At 45.9% G+C, this 23007-nt stretch overlaps 1 protein-coding gene across 6 annotated transcripts in view; it reads left to right on the forward strand.

The window, feature by feature from the left end:
• The window catches only part of LOC116987673 (splicing factor SWAP), a 110416-nt gene extending 108347 nt beyond the window's left edge, over nucleotides 1-2069 (forward strand). For all 6 annotated transcript variants that reach the window (XM_033043914.1, XM_033043913.1, XM_033043915.1 and 3 more), the window contains 2 exons: nucleotides 136-205; nucleotides 1295-2069. In XM_033043914.1, coding sequence (XP_032899805.1) covers nucleotides 136-205; nucleotides 1295-1345 — 121 coding nt within the window. In that variant the 3' untranslated portion in view covers nucleotides 1346-2069. The remainder of the gene's footprint in view (nucleotides 1-135; nucleotides 206-1294) is intronic.
• Nucleotides 2070-23007: the final 20938 nt, after the last annotated feature.

The raw sequence follows: 23007 nt of genomic DNA on the forward strand, positions 1-23007 counted from the left end.
TTAAAGATATTGAACAATGTTTGGATGTAACGGCAATGCAGAATTTATGTTGTAGATTCTTGCTACAAATGCATTAAACATATTGCATGTAAGTGATAATAGTGCCAATAGACCATAATTTTGTCTCATCTGTAGGGGTGGCTCACAGGAAAAGGATGAAACAGTATCGGCAGAACTTCTAACAGTGCAGAGTAAAATAACTCAGGTATGAAATGTAATAGTAACTATTGTGGCAGATATTTTTGGTATGAATGACTGCGAGCAAGCCTGCCCGGTATTGCTCATCTGTCGCTGGTGTTGTGGACTGCACTCCTTATCCTCACCTTTGTCTAGGTTTGGGTGGATTACTCTCAGTGAAAGGCTTTCCAATCAGATCAGATATACTGCACAAAAATAAAATTGGTTCCAACTCCAGTACAATCCAGCAGAGCAAAGGGGAAGATACAGAGTATAGTTCTCGGCAGTCTTTATAAGGACTATTTATTTATATCTGGAAGTGTAAAGGTTAAAGGTGAGGTGTACATTTAGTGGGAAGCACTGCAGTCCTTGCCTGATGATTATGATCACATTATGATAAATATCAGAAATATACAAGAAGGGATATTGAAATTCTGTCGAGCATTGTACCTGCAAACTACATTGTGGCTCCATCAGCCATGGAAGGGTTGCATTTCCTACATGGCCACAGTGTCACTACCTCAAAAGTATTTCAATGTCTTTGGACGGTTTGCTTTAGGTATAGCTTCATTATTCTCACCTTTACCAAGGTCCAGTGAAAAGCTTTGTTTTACTTGTTATCCAGACAGATCAGACATAGATACAATCAGGTCAACTAGAACTGATTTCAAAGGGTAGAGCAAAGGGGAAGATACAGAGTGCAGAATATAGTTCTCAGCATTGTCGCGCTTCAGTTCCACAGACAAAGTCCAATGTCCGCAATGGGTTAGAGGTGAATCGGACAGTACCCTAGCTTATAGAAGGATCGTTCAGAAGCCTGAAATCAGAGGAGTCTGATGGTGCGCGCTCTCAAGCTTCTGTACCTTCTGCCGGACAGGAGCAGGGAGAAGAAGGAATGACCGGGGTGGGACAAGTCTTTGACTGAGGAAGTGTGAAGTGTAGATGGAGTCAATGATGGGGAGTGTGGTCAGTGTGATGAACTGGGCTACATCCACAAGTCTCTGCAATTTCTTGTGGTCTTGGGTAGAGCTGCTGCCAAGCCAAGCTGCGATGCATCGTGACACTGGGGAATAAAGCAATGCACAACATTAATTGTTCTTCTTTTCCTGTCATGTAGGATCTCATGGCCAAAGTGAGAGCAATGTTGGCTGCGTCAAAAGATGTATAAATTGAAAATTTTTGGAGGAAAAAAGTACCAGTGGGCACAGCATCAGCGCGAGGATCCTCAGTGGCTTCACAAGAAACGCGAGCTGCCTTGTTGCAACAACTAATTTATTTAGACAATTTGGGCAGCATTCCACTTTGGCATAAACTTTTGTACGGCTCCTTTTGATAAGTACAGTTTGAACCAAGATCTTAAATCTGTTCTGTTGGTGTTTTGCAATTTCCTCTCCTGTTCTTGAACACAACAAAATATGCTTCTAGGGTATCTGAGTACCACCACGTCTGAAAATTTGTGGCTGCCCTTTGAGCATTAAATCTCGCTGCCTATAATCACTTGTGACAACCAGACAGGAGCTTGGATTATCCTTCTGTGAAGGAGTTCTACTATTTGATTTCTCAAAGATGAGGTAACATCCCATTTTGTAAATTGAAGGAGTTCTCTTGACGGCGGTCTTGGATAACGGCTGGTTGGTTAGTGGGGTTTATCCTTGGAGCGCTGTGTGCATATGAGTCTAGGAAGATGCATGGTTGTGCAGCAAAACACACCCTCAGCGTTGCACACCATGTCCTGCGTACCGGCCACTTGCAGAAGTATTTGCATTGATTTAAATCGCTACTAACAAATTTACTTTGATTTCATACCCAGAAAAACTATGTGAGTGGACTGTGGTAACACTTTAAACTACAGATGCAAACTATTGAAATATTAAAGATAATTTATTTGTTTAGAATGGTTAAAGACTTTTGTTTGTGGGAAAAATGGAGTGAAAATACTTGAGTATTTCATCAACTCTGAAGGTTCATTTACAAGTCGCAGTTCAGTTCATTCTCTGTGTTTGGGATTGGCTTTCCCGACAAATTCACACTTTATCTCATGGTCCTGCCATTTTGATGTCCCTGCAATGCGTGCGGTTGCAATGATGTCAGCTGACACTGTGGGTTTGGGGAGAACATTACGATTTCTGACTAACTGGTTAAAATGGTCGCATATCTAAACAAGCCAAAGTAGGCTACTCACTCTCACACAAAACCAATTATCACTCCAATAATACCAATAATTGGCCTGAAGAAGGGTGTCAACCCGAAACATCACCCATTCCTTCTCTCCAGAGATCCTGCCTGTCCCGCTAAGTTACTCCAGCATCTTGTGTCTATCTTCAATTATTACTCCAGCTTATTTTAACACTGCTGACTATTAGCCATTGTTTTAATAAAAGTGTGGAGTAACTCAGTGTATCAGGCAGCATCTCTGTGGACATGGATAGGTAGTGTTTCAGGTTGGGTCCCTACTTTAACCTACTCTTATATCCCAACCCGAAAAGTCCTTGCCCATGTTCTCCACAGATGCTGCCTGACCCGCTGAGTTACTCCAGCACTCTGTGAAACATCACCTATCCATGTTCTCCACAGATGCTACCTGACCCACTGAGTTACTCCAGCACTCTGTGAAACGTCACCTACCCATGTTCTCTACAGATACTGCCTGACCCGCTGAGTTAGAACATGGATAGGTGGCGTTTCACAGTGCTGGAGTAACAGAAAGTATTACTAGCTACTTTCTAGAAATGGCTAGATGATTGCTATGTTGATGTTATGTTTTTGACAACTTGTCTGTGGAAGATTAAAGGACAAATTCCCATTTCAGTTGCAGCAGGTGATCAGGGACATTTGAAACCCAGAGGTAAGAGAAACTAACGTTTTATGCCTTTTTATACTTGTGCGTGGAAACCCTGACAAGAGCAGATCTTCAGTTGTTTTTACTGCCAGTATTCCCTAGACAACCCTAGTGCATTATTAAACAAGCATCTCAAAGCAATGTCCTGACTGGCATCTCCACACATTGGTCTATGTGGTCCATGAGTAGACTACAGGCAGGCTCCCACAGCAATACACTGACTGGTAGCTGGTCTAGTCGAGTTTTCATCCCCTTGCCATGATGTAAATGAGTAGATCCCATTACAGTTTGATCACCACTCCTGCAGGCGTCATGGTCGTGACAATTTGGGGAGGGGGGGAACCAGCTGTCCAAAGTAGGACATGTACTTCAAACAACAACCCTTTTCTGACTTGAGAATGTGCTAACTTACGCCTGTAGTCCACGAGTCCTGTTTGTTGAACAGTGGAGCAAGGTGAGCAGGGGCTGATTTGTCAGTAACTTGATAAATCGTTTACCGATGTTAGATTCCACAAAGGTCCCATTGCTATATTTCAGTCTAATTTTTGTTGGGGTTATAATTCTGAATAAAGGGCATTTCATTATTCAGGAGAGAGGAGAACAAACCCGTTCAAGGTGATGACCTGGATTCAGGTGTTTCTGCTGCCCTGGCACAGTGACACAGCAATTCAGGCTGTTGTATCAACGCTCAGGTGCTGTGGATTAAATCCTGCGACCATGCCAACTTCCACCGACCAGGTGCTCCAGTTTCCAAAGACCCAGCAGGTCAAGCAGTGTCCGTAAAGGAGACCGAATGGTTGACATGAGAGGTTGAGGCACTGCGTGCGGCCTTTTGTCTCCACAGACCTGCAGAACTGATTTTTGTTTTGTACCTGATTCCAGCATCTGCAGTCTCAAAGTCTCCACAGAAATGCTGGTAGGTTAACTGGCAACTATAGATGACCCCTAGTGTAGTTGAAGGGCAGAGGGAGAAATTAGTGGGCATGTGTGAGAGAGGCTAAAGGCCCTGTCCCACTTAGGAAACCTGAACGGAAACCTCTGGAGACTTTGCGCCCCACCCAAGGTTTCCGTGCGGTTCCCGGAGGTTTTTGTTAGTCTCCCTACCTGCTTCCACTACCTGCAACCTCCGGGAACTGCACGGAAACCTTGGGTGGGGTGCAAAGTCTCCAGAGGTTTCCGTTCAGGTTTCCTAAGTGGGACAGGGGCATAAAAAGGGCCTGTCCCATGTGGTGATTTTTTCGGCGACTGCCGGCTTCATATCGGTGTCGCCAAAAGATTTTGAACATTTCAAAATCCAGCGGCGACAAAAAAATGTAGCGACATTTGGAAAAACACCGCGCGTCAAACGTCATCACGCCGCGAATGTTTTGGTGACCTGATACGTCAGTCAATGATGCTGGCAGTCGCCGAAAATATCGCCAAGTGGGACAGGCCCTTAAGTTTCAGGAAAACATGGAAGTGAGAACAAGACTTGCGGGATTGGTCTCTGGAGCTGGCGTGGACCTGATGGGCTGAACAGACTTCTTGTGCCATTGTAACATTTCAGCTAAATGTCAGGTATTGAATAAGGTTCCAAAGCAGAATCACTCTGCCAGGAATGCAGACAGCATACAAATGGTCACAGTCTCTGGCTTTTTTAACTTGAGATAAAAGTGCCTTCCAATGATGAAGACTTGTAGAAGAGGTGAGTTAACCAATCTTCAGTTCAAATTTCAATGCAATTTGAGCAAATACCAAGGCAATTCAATCTGCATGGGTGACGGCAATGAAAATGAGTTTCAGTAACAGATGAATCATCTTAAAAAGTAAAGGATTTAGTTTCTAAATCTGCAACCTAAGATTTGTACATTCATTTACATGATTGTTCCAGTAAAATTACATTTATGGTTATTAATTACTGAAATATTTCAATGCTATTTGTAGAAGTATATTGTTTGCTGCATCTACACTAGTATTGGGAATCAATACCTGTTGTCCATCATCATTAAACTCATGCAACCAGTGAAGTATAATTCCCTTCATCTGCTTCTATTTCTTATTTGAAAATAAAGTTCCTGTAAGTGAACATGTCTCTGTGGGGATGCTTATTCTTTCAGCCAGTTTAAGGTTCATGTACATTTCTTTTATATTGTGTAAGGAAAAATAGATAGCTATTTCCTATTAATGAGATGCATTGTTTAGTTTAGTTTAGAGATACAGCGCGGAAACAGGTCCTATGCCCACCAAGACCACACTGACCAGCTGACTACAGATGCCGTCTGTACGGAGTTTGTATGTTCTCCCTGTGACCGCGTGGGTTTCCTCCCGCACTCCAAAGACGTGCAGCTTTTGTAGGTTAATTGGCTTCTGAAAAGGGCCTGTTTCCGCGCTGTATCTCTAAACTAAACTAAATGTCACACCTCTATTCCCGGACTGAAAGAGAGAAGATGGCATCTCTATTTAGTTTTTTGAAAATGCTGGAATTCTTTATTCAGGAAATGAAAGCATAGTTCCTAAAAAAGCATTAACATTGCAGGTCGAGTCAGAAGATAGACACAAAAAGCTGGAGTAACTCAGCGGAACAGGCAGTGTCTCTGGAGAGAAGGAATGGGTGACGTTTCGGGTTGAGATCCTTCTTCAGTCTGAATCATAATCATATTTTATTAGCCAAGTATGTTTTGCAACATACGAGGAATTTGATTTGCCATCCAGTCACCCATTCCTTCTCCCCAGAGATGCAGCCCGTCCCGCTGAGTTACTACAGCATTTTGTGTCTTCCTTCGATTTAAAATAGTATCTGCAGTTCTTTCCTATGCAGGCAGAGTCAGCATTATTTAACAAAGTGGTGTTCAGCACACATTTGGAGTTCTTTAAGGACACCACATGCAGAATGGGTAAGGGATGTTGGGTGCTTTGTTGGGTTATGGCTCATGATGAAGGTAAACACAAATGCTGGAGAAACTCAGCGGGTGAGGCAGCATCTATGGAGCAAAGGAATAGGTGACGTTTCGGGTCGAGACCTTTCTTCTTTATCTCCTTGATGTCTGTTGTGGGTCACTGTGCCTTCACGGTTTGTGTCACCAATGGTTTTGATGCCATTTTCACCAGTCCCAGCTTTAGCTGTCCATAAAGGCCTCAGTCTGGACGGTCCCGCGAACTGTCCCCTCTCCACCAGATGAAGGGACCTAGGTGAAATAAGTTGAAAGGTTATGAGGGATGTAATCTGCAAATGGATTTGAGCGGCTGAAACAAAATACACAGAAAGTTGGCAGGTGACAGCAAATAGGTTGACCACTGTGGTGGAACAGTAGAAAATCATGACATTCAAAATGTGTGAAATGATAATATCCTGGTGTTTGGGAGATCTAGGTGTCCATGCAGTCAGAGTATGGAGTAGTCAAGAAAATAGAAAGCTAGATCTCATAGCATGGAGACTGGAGTAGATGTGATCATGCTCTGGTGAAGGCACTCCTGGAGTCCAGGGCACACATTAAGGTCATAAGCTCAGGTCGTTATTTAAAGATATCAGGCAGTGAAGTTTCACTCTTGTTTCTGAGCTGATATATTAGTGGATTTACACTTTCGAGATACAGCATGTTAACAGGCCCTTCGGCCCACCGAGTCCACGCTGACCAGCGAACGCCCGGCACACCAACACTATCCTACACACACACACACACACACACACACTAGGAACAATTTACAGAAGCCAATTAACCTTCAAAAGCTGCACGTCTTTGGAATGTGGGAGGAAACCCATGCGGTCACAGGGAGAACATACAAACTCCTTACAGACGGCATATGTAGTCAGGATCGAAACAGAGTCTCTGGCGCTGTAAGGCAGCAACTCTACCACTGTGCATCATCTGAGGACCTAAACTTACAAGTGACCACAGTGCGGTCAGACTTTGTACTACTTGCTTGCTTTCAGATTTTGTCGAGCAAAAGATAGAAGTAGGAGTGAACTGCAGATGCTGGTTTATACTGAAGTGCTGGAGCAACTCAGCAAGTCAGGCAGCATCTGTGGAGAGAAGGAACAGGTGAGCCCTTCTGGTAGTTGGTAGTTTACTCCTAGCAGTGGCAGGCTCCTTGGCTCACTACAGAAGATTTACTTAACTGAATTTAGTCGAGTACCTGTTTAACTGCCTAAATATGGTTTTGTAGCTGCTAATCTGTAGATGTGTGTGTCTAGCTGAGCTGTTCTTGCAGTGTTGATGCTGCTTTACTGACTAGTCTGAACCATGTGAGGTAGAAGGCAGCGGAGGGACTAACAAAGCTGAAATGCTATAAATTACTTCATCTTGTTGAACTGTGAATGTTGTTGAGGTCAGTGAATAAACTGGGTTATTAGATTTTGAAATGGTTTTTATTAATGGCTCAGTGGTTTGGTTTCTTTCCACAGATATATCAGATTAATGCCTCTAATCAAGTGGAGACATATTAGTGTCGAGGAAGGAAGTGCAGGCTCACCAGTCTGTAGAAGGGTCTCGACCCAAAATGTCACCCATTCCTTCTCTCCAGAGATGCTGCCTGTCCAGTTGAGTTACTCCAGCAATTTTGTGTCTTATCTTCAAAGACATACAAGTTCTGGTCATTGATCAGTGGTCCTTGTGGAACAGGAGTTACCAGAATCTCCAACTTGCCTGCAGTAAGCAGGGAACCTGTCTTAAATAGGTGACGTTTCACAGAGTGCTGGAGTAACTCAGCGGGTCAGGCAGCATCTGTGGAGAACATGGATAGGCGACATCTTCAGACTGATCTGGTGAAGTCCACACGTTATAGGAGCAGAATTAGGCCATTCGGCCCATTGAGTCTACTCCGCCATTCAATCATGTCTGATCTATCTCTCCCTCCTAACCCCATTCCCCATGCCTTCTCCCCACAACCCTTGGCACTCGTTCTAATCAAGAATTTGTCTATCTCTGCCGTTATTAATATCCAGTGAGTTGGCTTGTTGTACAAAGCCATTATAGACGCAGGACTGTATTCTTCTTCCATGTCATTAACCACGGGTGGAATGGCTTCATTCCCATGTTATTTTACAGCATATTATAGCTGTGGATTAATGCTTTCTGAATTGCTACTTTTGTCCTTCAGATTGGTAGTAAATTTCCTTCTTCTCCACAATGAGTAATTGACCTTGCATCAGTTGCAACTAGAACGCTGTATAATCAAGCTGTCTTGCACAGCATTTCCATCGCTTAAAAACTGATACGGCTCTGCGATTACCTTCTGTGGTCCTCAGTCACCCAGCCCAGCAGCTGCCTGCAACACCGTACACTACTACAGTCCTGGGCCAAGATAGGACGGGCCAGCGGAGAAGCAGCTGTTGGCAGTCACAGCTGGATGTTGGCATCAAAACTCCAAGTCCCGACATTGGAATCTGGAGTTCTCCTCCCACCACACAAGGGATGCTTGAGGCTCTTCATCTCCATGTATATCCCAGTGGAGCCCTGGAGCAAGCGGGCGCTTGTTGACTTTGCCCTGACTGAGGCTGCTGCCAAGAGCCCAGTTTATTGGGAAGGGTAATTAAAATGTTTGGCATTTGGCTTCAATAATTGTGTCTAGGCCACGTTAGTTTGAAGATTCCATTTGGTCAGGCTGGAGTCCTAATTTGCTTGATTATACAGCGTTCTAGTTGCTACTGATACAAGGTCAATTACTCATTGTGGAGAAGAAGGAAATTTACTACCAATCTGAAGGACAAAAGTAGCAATTCAGATAGCATTAATCCACTCAGCTATAATATGCTGTAAAATAACATGGGAATGAAGCCATTCCACACCGTGGTTAATGACATGGAAGAAGAATACAGTCCTGCGTCTATAATGGCTTTGTACAACAAGCAAACTCACTGGATATTTCTACGGCAGAGATAGACAAATTCTTGATTAGAAAGAGTGGGGGAGAGATAGATCAGCCATGATTGAATGGCGGAGTAGACTCAATGGGCCGAATGACCTAATTCTGCTCGTATAACTTGTGGACTTCACCAGATCAGTCTGAAGATGTCGCCTATCCATGTTCTCAGATGCTGCCTGACCCGCTGAGTTACTCCAGCACTCTGTATATTTTTGTAAACCAGCATAGAAACATAGAAATTAGGTGCAGGAGTAGGCCATTCGGCATTTCAAGCCTGCACCGCCATTCAATATGATCATGGCTGATCATCCAACTCAGTATCCCGTACCTGCCTTCTCTCCATACCCTCTGATCCCCTTAGCCACAAGGGCCACATCTAACTCCCTCTTAAATATAGCCAATGAACTGTGGCCTCAACTACCTTCTGTGGCAGAGAGTTCCAGAGATTCACCACTCTGTGTGAAAAAAGTTTTTCTCATCTCGGTTTTAAAGGATTTCCCCCTTATCCTTAAACTGTGACCCCTTGTCCTGGACTTCCCCAACATCGGGAGCAATCTTCCTGCATCAACCTGTCCAACCCCTTAAGAATTTTGTAAGTTTCTATAAGGTCCCCCCTCAATCTCCTAAATTCTAGAGAGTATAAACCAAGTTATCCAGTCTTTCTTCATAAGACAGTCCTGACATCCCAGGAATCAGTCTGGTGAACCTAATTCTACAATTCTTTGTATCCAATGAATGAAAACAAATTGATTTACCTTCCTTGTGGCAGCTTTCTGCAGATTAATTGATGGACCTCTGGTACACGGTTAATTATTTGCATTTAAACCTTTGTAATCAACTGTGGATGAAAGATCAAAAGCAGCAGAATTCTGTACGGGTGGAATTTCTGCCCTCAATATCCCAAGGTAGCTTTCAAACCCATTGGAAACAATTATTCTTGGGCTGCCTAATAGCGAATGTCTAATGTCGATATCAGCTTTGTTGAGGTCACGTTGCTAAATCCCAACACAATCGCGTCAGGACCTCTAATTGAAAAGGCGTTGCGGAGGTTTAAACTGTGGCAATCCCTCTGCACTTAATATTTAAGAAGGAACTGCAGATGCTGGAAAATCGAAAGTAGACAAAAACGCTGGAGAAACTCAGCCCGGAAGGGTCTCGACCCGAAACGTTGCCTATTCCTTCGGGCTCCATAGATGCTGCCTCACCCGCTGAGTTTCTCCAGCATTTTTGTCATCAGTCTGAAGAAGGGTCTCGACCCGAAACGTCACCTATTTCCTTCCCTCCACAGATGCTGCCTCACCCGCTGAGTTTCTCCAGCATTTTTGTCTACCTCTGTACTTAATAGTGTGATTGTTAGTAACCAGGGCCCTGACAGTGTGTGTACACACACAGCAGTAATTGATCCAATGGATAAAAATAGATTTAGCTGCACTTAATTTATCTGTCCCTACAAAATACTTTCCTCTGTGTACGACAACCATCACTTTAAAATAAATGGGGGAGAAATGTTGATCTCACTGTTCTTAAGAACGTGAAGGAAAAATCTTCACAGCAGGAGTGAACATTTGTGAACAATAACAATTTGCTACAATAAAAGAGACAGGGACATCGTTCTATCAATGATATATCCTTGTTTGCTTCACTGAAAAACATTGCAATGCAAGGCTGGGAACCAAGACTTACTGCAGCACCTTTAGCAGTTTGTGTAAGAAGCAACTGCAGATGCTGGTTTAAGCCGAAGATAGACACAAAAAGCTGGAGTAACTCAGCGCGTGGGACAGGCAGCATCTCCGGAGAGAAGGAATGGGTGGCATTTCGGGTCGAGGTCCTTCTTCACACCCACCACCCCAAACACCACCTATTCCTTCTCTCCACAGATGCTGCCTGTCCCGCTGAGCTACTCCAGCTTCTTCTGTCTGCCTTTGGCAGTTTATTCTCTTATGAATGACTATGGTGAGACACAGCTTCAATGGGGGGGGGGGGGAATCTTGCCTTTGCTTGAAGGTGCATGGACTCAGACCAACACAAAATAAAATTATACATGAATTCTAAAAGATAATACAAAGAAGCAAGATATTAGTGCAAAAATATAATTGGAAAAATAACCGAGTTGCACAGTTGACAAGGCTACAGAGTATTAGGGTCACATTACCTTAATTGAAGAAGTAACCAAAGAGGGCAAAGCCATGGACATAGTCTGTATCATCAGTAAGGCATTTGATAAGGTTCCACATGGTACGCTGCTCTTGAAGGTGGGATAGCAGACTGGATGGAGAATTGGCTTCATGGAAGGAAGCAGAGGTGATGGTGGATGGAAGGTTGTGTTTTCAGACTGGAGGCCTGTGACTAGTGGTGTAGGTCGCGGATCTGAGCCAGGCACATCGCAGTTTGTGGTTCATATCAATGATTTGAATGAGAATATAGAGAGCATGATTAGTAAGTTTGCAGATGACCATGAAGCAGGGGACCCCAACCTTGTTCATCCCGTTTACCCCTGGCAACTTTAATAGCACGTGACAATGTTATTTCACATTGACGTACAACTAATGATGAACAGAACCAAACACAGTCAGTCGTTGAGAACTAATATGTACAAATCCACAATCTACAAATTGACCCCCTGGGGATAAATTCACCCCCGGTTGGGAATCCTTGATCTAAAGTATCACGGGTAGGGAAGATGGTTGTGGAAAATTGCAGCAGAATCTTGTGTCAGTTGGGCAAGTGGTTAATAGGGTTTAAATGCAGGTCCTGCAAGTGTGAGGTGTTGCATTTTGGAAGACAAACTAGGGCAGGACCTTAAGTGAATGGCAGGGCCCTGGGGAGTGTTGTAGAGCAGAGGGATTTAGGAGTGCTGGTGCATAGTTCCTTGAAAGCGGCATCACAGGTTGGGTAGGTTGGTCACGATGGCCTTGGGCACCTTGGTCTTCATCAGGCGGGCTACAGAGTATATGGTGTGTTACAGTCGTACAATACATTGGTGAGACCACATGTGGAGTTTAGTTTTGTTCACCCTGCTCTAGGAAGGATGAGGAGATTTACAAGGATGTGGCCAGGACTCGAGGGCCTGAGCTACAGGGTGGTCAGCTGTTTCTGTGAGTTGTGTCAATATGACTTAATGACCAATCAAGATTGTAGATACATTGGAAATCATTGGCTGTGGAGGCCGTGTCAGTGGATATTTTAAACGTAGAGATATGCACCGATGAATTGTTGTCTGATGCCCCTGTCCCACTTAGGAAACCTGAACAGAAACCTCTGGAGATTTTGCGCCCCACCCAAGGTTTCCATGAGGTTCCCGGAGGTTTTTGTCAGTCTCCCTACCTGCTTCCACTACCTGCAACCACCTGCAACCTCCGGGAACCTCACGGAAACCTTGGGTGGAGCGCAAAGTCTCCAGAGGTTTCCTAAGTGGGACAGGGGCATAAGGTTGCTCATTATCAATGCTTGTGTGAACGTGTGGATGTTGACTTGCGAGTAGTGTGCAACTGAGACGTATTGTCCAGAACAGTTTTGTGAAGAGCTCAATCTGGTAACCATATTCTAAAGTGAGAAACATTATCCACAGAGAGCCAGGTACTTGGGTTTTGCATCAGGCCAAGCTGGAGCTAATAATCTGCAGGAAATATGAGTTCTTGGGCCCGTAACACCATCAGGACTCAACGTGGAAAATAGCAGCTCCACGGAAACTGACAGGTGATCCACAGGAAGAGCAGTTGGAATCGTATCCAACGCCCACAACCTGTCAATTCTTCAGCAATGAAGATCGCCCAGCTAGTTCACAACAAGTATGACCAGAGATGTAATGCTCAGGTTTTATAAGGTGCTGGTAAGGCTGACATTTGGAGTACTGTCAGCCAACATGGGCTCCACATCTGAGGAAGGATGTGCTGGCTCTGGAGAGGGTCCAGAGGAGGTTCACAAGAATGATCCCAGGAATGAGTGGGTTAACCTATGATGGGCGTTTGTCGGCACTGGGCCTGTACTCGCTAGAGTTTAGAAGAGTGAGGGAGGACCTGATTGAAACGTACAGAATAGTGAAAGGCCTGGATAGAGTGGATGTGGAGAGGATGTTTCCACTGGTGGGAGAGTCTAGGACCAGAGGTCACAGCCTCAGAATTAAAGGACGCTCTTTTAGAAAGGAGATAAGGAGGAACTTCTTTAGTCAGAGGGTGGTGAATCTGTGGAACTCATTGCCACAGAAGGCTGTGGAGGCCAAGTCAGGATATTTTTAAGGCAGAGATAGACAAATTCTTGATTAGAACGGGTGTCGAGGGTTATGGGGAGAAGGCAGGAGAATGGGGTTAGGAGGCAGAGATCAGCCATGATTGAATGGTGGTGTAGACTCGATGGGCTGAATGGCCTTATTCTACTCCTATAGCTTGTGACCAATGCAACCCGGCCATTAAAGCAAGATCCCACCCTATTATGTTCGAGGTGAAGTGGTTCTTCACAGAGAGGGAGGGAGAAACACTTCAGATATCTTGGCCAAGACTCTTTGACGTGAATGTCCTTTAGAGATACAACATGGAAACAGGCCCTTCGGCCCATCGAGTCTGCACTGACCAGCGATCAACCCGTACACTAACATTATCCTACACACCAGAGACAATGTTACCATATTTTTACTGAAGCCATTTAACCTACAAACCCTTATGTCTATGGAGTGTGGGTGGAAACTGGAGCACCCGGAGAAAACCCACGCGGGTCACGGGGAGAACGTGCAAACTCCATACACACAGCACCTGTAGTCAGGATCGAACCTGGGTCTCTGGCGCTGTGAGGCAGCAGCTCTACCCGCTGCACCACCTTGCTGTTATTGCACAGCACCGTACCAGAGGCTGGCACTGCCCCAGACTGTAAAGTCCATTCACCAGCCAAACATCAACAAAGGGTAACTCAGCGGGTCAGTCAGCATCTCTCGAGATCCTTCGTGAAGAAACATAAACAATAGGCGCAGGAGTAGGCCATTCAGCCCTCCGAGCCAGCACCCCCATTCAATATCATCCAGAATCAGTACTCCGTTCCTGCTTTCTCCCCATATCCCTTGATTCCGTTAGCCCTAAGAGCTAAATCTAACTCTTGAAAAAATCCAGTGAATTGGCCTCCACTGCCCTCTGTAGCAGAGAATTCCACAGATTCACAACTCTCTGGGTAAAAAAGTTTTTTCTCATCTCAGTCCTAAATGGCCCTTATTCCCAAATTGTGACCTCTGGTTCTGGACTCATTGGGAACATTTTTCCTGCAAAAAGCTGGAATAACTCAGTGGGACAGGCAGCATCTCTGGAGAGAAGGAATAGATGATGTTTCGGGTTGAGACCCTTCTTCAGACTGGAGACGTCACCCATCCCTTCTCTCCAGAGATGCTGCCTGTCCCGCTGAGTTACTCCAGCTTTTTGTGTCTATCTTCGGTTTAAACCAGCGTCTGCAGTTCCTTCCTAACCATTTTTCCTGCATCTAGGCTGTCCAATCCCTTAAGAATTGTATTCAGAACTATGACTTGGCATAGACGTTCTCCTGGTGTGAAGCTGTCTCAACATGCCACGTGACCATGTCAACAATCCCAGGGATGCCACCATTATGACCACGGTCAGGAATGAAGACTAATCTGATAGCAGTAATTACAAAGTCTTCCTGTTATTCCTCAAGCCAAACGTCATGGGAAGAATCCACCTTCCGCGGCACCAGAACACTTCACAGAGTCTTGATCCTGAGAATGTTCATCAAGAAACACAATGGATAGCATCTTCTGATGAATCTGTGGAACTCTCTGCCACAGAAGGTAGTTGAGGCCAGTTCATTGGCTATATTTAAGAGGGAGTTAGATGTGGCCCTTGTGGCTAAGGGGATCAGAGGGTATGGAGAGAAGGCAGGTACGGGATACTGAGTTAGATGATCAGCCATGATCATATTGAATGGCGGTGCAGGCTCGAAGGGCCGAATGGCCTACTCCTGCACCTATTGTCTATGTTTCTATGTTTCACCCGGAGGAGCGAAGAATCGAGGAGCTCAGCTTTAAGGTTAGAGGGGCAACGTTTAAAGGAGATATGGGGGGCGACCTTTTTGCACAGAAGGTGGTGGGTGTCTGGAACGAGCTGCTGGAGGAGGGGGGGAACATTCAGTCTGAAGAAGGATCCTGACCTGAACGTCACCTCTTCTCTCCAGCATTTTGTGTCTGTCTTTGGTGTAAACCAGCATCTGAAGATCCTTCCTACCAATCTAGTTCAGTTCAACTTAGTGATACAGTGTGGAGAGGGGCCCTTTGGCCCACTGAGTCCATGCTGATCAGCCATCAATCACCCTGTACACTAGTTCTATCCCACACACACTAGGGACAATTTACAGAAGCCAATTAACCTGCAAACCTGCACGACATTGGAGTGTGGGAGGAAACCGGAGCACCCGGAGAAAACCCACGCAGGTCATGGGGAGAACGTGCCAACTCCACATATACAGCACCCGAGTCAAGATCAAACCTGGGTCTCTGGCACTGTGAGGTAACGGACCTACCTGTTCACCACTGTCATCACCAAGGTGAGGGAGGAAAGATTTAATAGGAACCTGAGGGGTAACTGTTTTACACAGAGGGTGGTGGGTGTATGGAACGAGCTGCCGGAGGAGGTAGTTGAGGAAGGGACTATCATATCGTTCAAGAGATAATTGGACTGGTAATATGTAGTTTATTATTAATGTTTTATGTGTCATTCCTAACTGTCACTGTGTCATGTCACTTGCGGGCGGAGCACCAAGGCAAATTCCTTGTATGTGAATACTTGGCCAATAAACGATTTCATTCATTCATAGGACAGGTTTAGAGGGATATGGCCAAGTGTGAGCAGGTGGGACTAGTGTGGATGAGGCATGTTGGTCAGTGTGGGCAAGTTGGGCTGAATGGTCTGTTTCCACGCTGTATGACTACCTATGACCAATTAATTTCCCTCCACAGATGCTGCCTGACCCACTGTGCTTTGTGCTTTGTTCAAGTCCAGTAACATGTCTATTGCAGCAGATAGCTTGTTGGTTCCATCTGAAGCATCAGAGTGCAAGAACTAGCCGTCAATGTCCAGGGAAGTATCCTCTCTCTTCACTCCAATCCTTCAACTGTTCCACATATTTCTTGCTGCAAGAGGCATTGACAAGTTCATCATCTCAATCAACATTTTGCCCAATTCTCAACTTTCCTTCTCAAGTCAAACGTGTGATATTGAGCCTTTTTGAGGCTGACAGATGGAGTCTGTTAGTCACACGTGGGCCCAGCTCCCTGTTGTGTGTTTACCAAACCTGCCTTCACAGCAGAGAGATCGCTCCCATCCTCCATCACAAACTGTGAGTGAAGCCTACAGTGGGATATTACTCAATCTCAACAATTCAGTACCAATGTAGAGAAATGTTGATCTGTGTACACGCACACACACACGCACACGCATGCACGCATACACGCACACGTACATGCATGCACGCACACACACACACTCAAACACACACTAACACACACACTCACTCACACACACTAACACACATTAATACATACACACACAAACACACACACACTAACACATACACTCTAACACACACACTCTAACACACACACTCTAACTAACACACACACACACATACATACACACACACACACACACACATACATACACACACGTACACATACACACACACATACATACACACACGTACACACACACATACATACACACACACGTACACGTACACACACATACACACACACACATACACACACACGTACACATACACACACACACACGTACACACATACACACACACACACACGTACACATACACACGTACACATACACACACACACTCGTTAGTGATGGTAAATTTGAATCCAGTCTACACACAGACTGTAATTGCATTGAAGTGAAATTAAATTCTGCAGAAACTGATTCAGCAAAAGCACTTGCATTGGAAGTTGTTGAAAGAGAAGCCTTGATGAATGATCTTGGGCTGGGCCTGCTTGTATTCATGTAGCGGTGTTCCCCAGCTGGGCTGGGCCTGCTTGTATTCATGTGTGTGAACAGCCTCCTCTCCTCACACCAAACGTCAGCCGTTGTGGATATTTCTAGTTACATAGACGCTGGGACAGTGACAAGTTGTCAGCCTGAACCTGTGGATGATGTTGCTTTGCCCCAGTCGACATCACTCACTTGCCATCCCATTGGGAATGCAAATTGAAAGATGTGATGCCCGTTCTGTATCTGTGGCAGCTGTGACTGTGCTAACGTCCCTGTCATTTGAAACACAACCCTGTGAATTCTACAACTTAATTTTACTCTAAACTTCGCTGACTTGATCTAAGTCTGGTAAATACCTGCATTCCTAGCCAACCTTGGCCCAATACTGATCGCTTGGGCAGCTTACACCCCAGCGGTATGAACATTGACTTCTCTAACTTCAAGTAGCCTTTGCTGTCCCTCTCCATCCCTTCCCCCTTCCCAGTTCTCCCACCAGTCTGACTGTCTCCGACCACATTTTATCTTTGCTTTGTTGTCAGCTTCTCCCAACTATCAACGATCCACTCTACACTTTCCTTGAGCCTCATCTCTTTTGATGTCTCGTTTTCACACCTTACACTTCCTTATCTCTGTGTCTCCCCCTCCCCTGACTCTCAGTCTGAAGAAGGGTCTCGACCCGAAACGTCACCCATTTCTTCTCTCCAGAGATGCTGCCTGACCCGCTGAGTTACTCCAGCACTCTGTGAAACGTCACCTATCCATGTTCTCCACAGATGCTGCCTGACCCGCTGAGTTACTCCAGCACTCTGTGAAACGTCACCTATCCATGTTCTCCACAGATGCTGCCTGACCCGCTGAGTTACTCCAGCACTCTGTGAAATGTCACCTATCCATGTTCTCCACAGATGCTGCCTGACCCGCTGAGTTACTCCAGCACTCTGAAACGTCACCTATCCATGTTCTCCACAGATGCTGCCTGACCCGCTGAGTTACTCCAGCACTCTGTATCTTTATTTGGAAACCAGCGTCTGCAGTTCCCTGTGTCTGCTACTTAAATGTATTACCGCTTACAATGTCTCTACTTATTCTAATGCGGTATTCTGAACAAATGTTATTTGCATTTGAATGAGTCAAAGTGCGAGCCCCTTTAACCCGCTCCCCAGCGAGTTTGTCTCCTGCCTTTTACAATTCACAGTGGAACACAAAGCTGCTGAACCCATAGAGGTGGGAATAGAATGCGAGCCCTCCAACACTGGGAGAGGCCGTTTGCCCTATTGTGCTGCTGACAGCTCTTTGTACGAGCTCTTCCATCAGTCCTCTCCTCTCTTCTCGTTACGCCGAAGTCTGTTTTGTTTTCAAGTATTCATCAATTCTCGCTGCATTTACATCAGAGCTTTCACTGCCTAGTTACGTGGACGTGCCTGATCTGGCCTCTGGTCCTTTTACTGAATATTATAAATCCACGCCCTCTGGTAGTTCAGCTCCCTGCCTCGAGGAATGGCCTCCCATCCATGACCCTCGTTCCCCCCACAGTCAGAAGAAGGGTCTGGGCACGAAATGTTACCTATCCATGTTCTCCACAGATGCTGCCTGACCCACTGAGTTACTCCAGCACTCTGTGAAACGTCACCTATCCATGTTCTCCACAGATGCTGCCTGACCCGCTGAGTTACTCCAGCACTCTGTGAAACGTCACCTATCCATGTTCTCCACAGATGCTGCCTGACCCACTGAGTTATGGTGCAGCAGCATCTATGGAGCTAAGGAAATAGGCAACGTTTCGGGCCGAAACCCTTCTGGAAATAGGCAACGTTTCGGGCCGAAACCCAGAAGGGGTTCGGCCCGAAACGTTACCTATTTCCTTAGCTCCATAGATGCTGCTGCACCCGCTGAGTTACTCCAGCACTCTGTGAAACGTCACCTATCCATGTTCTCCACAGATGCTGCCTGACCCGCTGAGTTACTCCAGCACCTTAAGAGCAAAGACTTCTGTCATGTGTTTGCAGATTTACACCAAAGATAGGCACAAAATGCTGGAGTAACTCAGCGGATCATAGAAAATATGTGCAGGAGGAGGCCATTCGGCCCTTCGACCCAGCACCGACATTCAATATGATCACGGCTGATCATCCAAATTCAGTACCCTGTTCCTGCCTTCTCCCCCATATCCCTTGATTCCGTTAGCCCTAAGAGCTATATCCAACTCTCTCTTGAATACATCCAGTGAATTGGCCTCCACCGCCTTCTGCAGCAGAGAATTCCACAGATTCACAACTCTCTGGGTGAAAACGTTTTTCCTCATCTTGAGTCCTAAATGGCCGACCCCTTATTCTTAAACTGTGTGACATCTGGTTCTGGACTCCCCCAACATGGGGACCATTTCCCCTGCTTTTAGCCTGTGCAACCCTTAAGAATGTTATATGTTTCAATAAGATACCCTCTCATCCTTCGAAATTCCAGTGAATAAATTGGACAGGCAGCATCTGTGGAGAACATGGATAGGTGACGTTCAGGGTCTGAAGAAGGCTCCTGACTTTTCGATGATGCTGCCTGACCCGCTGAGTTACTCCAGCACTTTATATCAGTTCATTACGCTGGTCGCTATTGTACAGTCGGGTTGTTTATCGAGTTGCTGCAGTAAAGCTACAGCAGGTATGACTGTAATAGTTCTGATCCCAGTACAGATGACAATGGAACACACTTGACTCGTGCATCAATCTGCCCACATCCTCTCCAAACCTCTCTCCCTCCCACCCACAGTTTACTATGTAGCCGAGTGGCGTATCATCGGCAAACTCCACTGCAATCCGGGTCGGCAAATATTGATCGGGATGTCCAGAGTTCCTGATGTCTCATCCCTGGGGATCCCTCAAACCAGTCACTTCTCCATTCATTTAATTAACTTCCAACTCCTGTGAGGCTTCCTTCATTGGCTACGATATATTTGTAGTATGATGGATTATGACCACCCGCAGAATCATTGCTGTTGTGATGTTGTGCTGGCTCTCTAATTGTTTCTGCAATCTTCCTGTCTCCAGTCCTTGCACACAAATATAAAGATAGTGTCATTCTACAGCCAACATGTATACTCTCACATACAGAGCCACTTGTGTCTGCCCTACATGGGAACTAAATAAATGCAGTTCCTCCGACTGTTAATCTATTTATGGCACTTAAAACATCTTCTTTAATTGGGGGCATCAGGTCATAAGGGATAGGAGCAGAGTTAGGCCATTCGGCCCATCAAGTCTACTCAACCATTCAAGCACGGCTGATCTATCTCTCCCTCTTAACCCCATTCTCCTGCCTTCTCCCCATAACCTCTGACACCCGCACTAATCAAGAGTCTATCTATCTCTGCCTTAAATATATCCACTGACTTGTGGCCTCCACAGCCGTCTGTGGAAGTAGTTAGATACAGTAGGAATAAGATATTATTTAATAAATGCAATTTCTAAAGGAAATGCTGGTGTCTGTGTGATCTTGCAGCTCTGAGTGTGATTAGAGTTAAGGGTTTTTAGTTTAGTTTAGAGATACAGTAGGCCCTTCGGCCCACCCAGTCTGTGCCGACCAGCGATCCCTGCACATTAACACTATCCTACACACACGAAGGATACATTTACACCAAGCCAATTAACAATTACAAACCCGCACGTCTTTGGAGTGTGGGAGGGTACCAAAGATCTGGGAGAAAACCCACGCAGGTCACGGGGAGAACGTGCAAACTCCGTACAGACAGCACCCGTAGTCGGGATCGAACCTGGGTCTCCGGCGCTGTGAGGCAGCAACTCTACCTGCTGCGCCACCATGCCAGCCACCGTGATGGGTCAAAATTAATCATCTCTGCTTCTTCTTATCGAGTCCACACATTAGACTAGAAGTTTTTAAGAAGGAACTGCAGATGCTGGAAAATCGAAGGTAGACAAAAATGCTGGAGAAACTCAGCGGGTGCAGCAGCATCTATGGAGCGAAGGAAATAGGCGACGTTTCGGGCAGAAACATAGAAATTAGGTGCAGGAGTAGGCCATTCAGCCCTTCGAGCCTGCACCGCCATTCAATATGATCATGGCTGATCATCCAACTCAGTATCCCGTACCTGCCTTCTCTCCATACCCTCTGATCCCCTTAGCCACAAGGGCCACATCTAACTCCCTCTTAAATATAGCCAATGAACTGGCCTCGACTACCCTCTGTGGCAGAGAGTTCCAGGGATTCACCACTCTCTGTGTGAAAAAAGTTCTTCTCATCTCGGTTTTAAAGGATTTCCCCCTTATCCTTAAGCTGTGACCCCTTGTCCTGGACTTCCCCAACATCAGGAGCAACCTTAAGAATTTTGTAAGTTTCTATAAGATCCCCTCTCAATCTCCTAAATTCTAGAGAGTATAAACCAAGTCTATCCAGTCTTTCTTCATAAGACAGTCCTGACACCCCAGGAATCAGTCTGGCGAACCTTCTCTGCACTCCCTCTATGGCAATAATGTCCTTCCTCAGATTTGGAGACCAAAACTGTACGCAATACTCCAGGTGTGGTCTCACCAAGACCCTGTACAACTGCAGTAGAACCTCCCTGCTCCTATACTCAAATCCTTTTGCTATGAAAGCTAACATACCATTCGCTTTCTTCACTGCCTGCTGCACCTGCATGCCCACTTTCAATGACTGGTGTACCATGACACCCAGGTCTCGCTGCATCTCCCCTTTTCCTAGTCGGCCACCATTTAGATAATAGTCTGCTTTCCTGTTTTTGCCACCAAAATGGATAACCTCACATTATCGGCGAGGCCAAGTGCAGGCTCGGCGACTGTATTGCTGAACACCTCCACTCCTAAACCTACCTGATCTCCCGCTTGCTCAACACTTCAACTCCCCCTCCCATTCCCACACCAGAAATTGGAGGAACAGCACCTCATATTCCGCCTGGGATGCTTGCGTCCGGATGGCATGAACATTGAATTCTCCCAGTTTTGCTAGCCCTTGCTGTCTCCTCCCCTTCCTTAACCCTCGAGCTGTCTCCTCCCACCCCCCCGCCCTCGGGCTCCTCCTCCTCCTCCCTTTTTCCTTCCTTCTCCCCCCCCCCCCCCACCCCCCATCAGTCTGAAGAAGGGTTTCGGCCCGAAACGTCGCCTATTTCCTTCGCTCCATAGATGCTGTTGCACCCGCTGAGTTTCTCCAGCATTTTTGTGTACCCACACTGACCTTTCTGTCCTGGGCCTCCTCCATTGTCGAGAGTGAGGCCCAGCGCAAATTGGAGGAACAGCCTCATATTTCGCTTGGGCAGTTTACACCCCAGCGGTATGAACATTGACTTCTCTAACTTCAAGTAGCCCTTGCTTTCCCTCTCTCTCCATCCCCTCCCCATTCCCAGTTCTCCCACCAGTCTGACTGTCCCCTGATTACATTCTATCTCTGTCCCGCCCCCTCCCCTGATATCAGTCTGAAACATCACCCATTCCTTCTGTCCAGAGATGCTGCCTGTCTCGCTGAGTTACTCCAGCATGTTGTGTCTACCTATGTATAACGTGTTGGCTTGCCTCTAATGAGGAACTTGTGCAGAACCAGTCGCTGATAAATGAATTGCATTAAGATGCAAGATACCTGACAGCAACAAATGATCCAGATGAAGTCATTTAATCAATGTTCACCACCGGCACGGAAGTGGTTGAATAAGCAAAGTAAACTGAGTCAAAGTTGCAACAGATGGAATAAAAACAGATATAAGAGGTCCACCTAGCATTGGAGTAGGAAGGAACTGCAGATGCTGGTTTAGCCTGAAGATAGACGCAAAGTGCTGGAGTAAGTCAGCGGGACAGGCAGCATCTCTGGAGAGGTGGGATGGGTGACGTTTCGGGTCGAGACACTTCTTCAGACTCTCGTTTTGGGTCGATTCAAAACGTCACCCGTTCCTTCTCTCCAGAGATGCTGCCGGTCCCGCTGAGTTACTCCAGCATTCTGTGTCTACCTTCACCTAACATTGGAGGTGCCCGACCAATACACAGGAGCTGGGAACAGAATCAATGGCAAGTGTGGACAGCACTTGGAATCTTGACAAAATGGAAGAGTCTAGGACTAGAGGGCACAGCCTCAGAATTAAAGGACGTTCCTTTAGGAAGGAGATGAGGAGGAATTTCTTTAGCCAGAGGGTGGTGAATCTGTGGAATTCTA

This window comes from Amblyraja radiata, chromosome 25, assembly GCF_010909765.2.
Source record: "Amblyraja radiata isolate CabotCenter1 chromosome 25, sAmbRad1.1.pri, whole genome shotgun sequence".
In the NCBI taxonomy this organism is placed as follows: Eukaryota; Metazoa; Chordata; class Chondrichthyes; order Rajiformes; family Rajidae; genus Amblyraja; species Amblyraja radiata.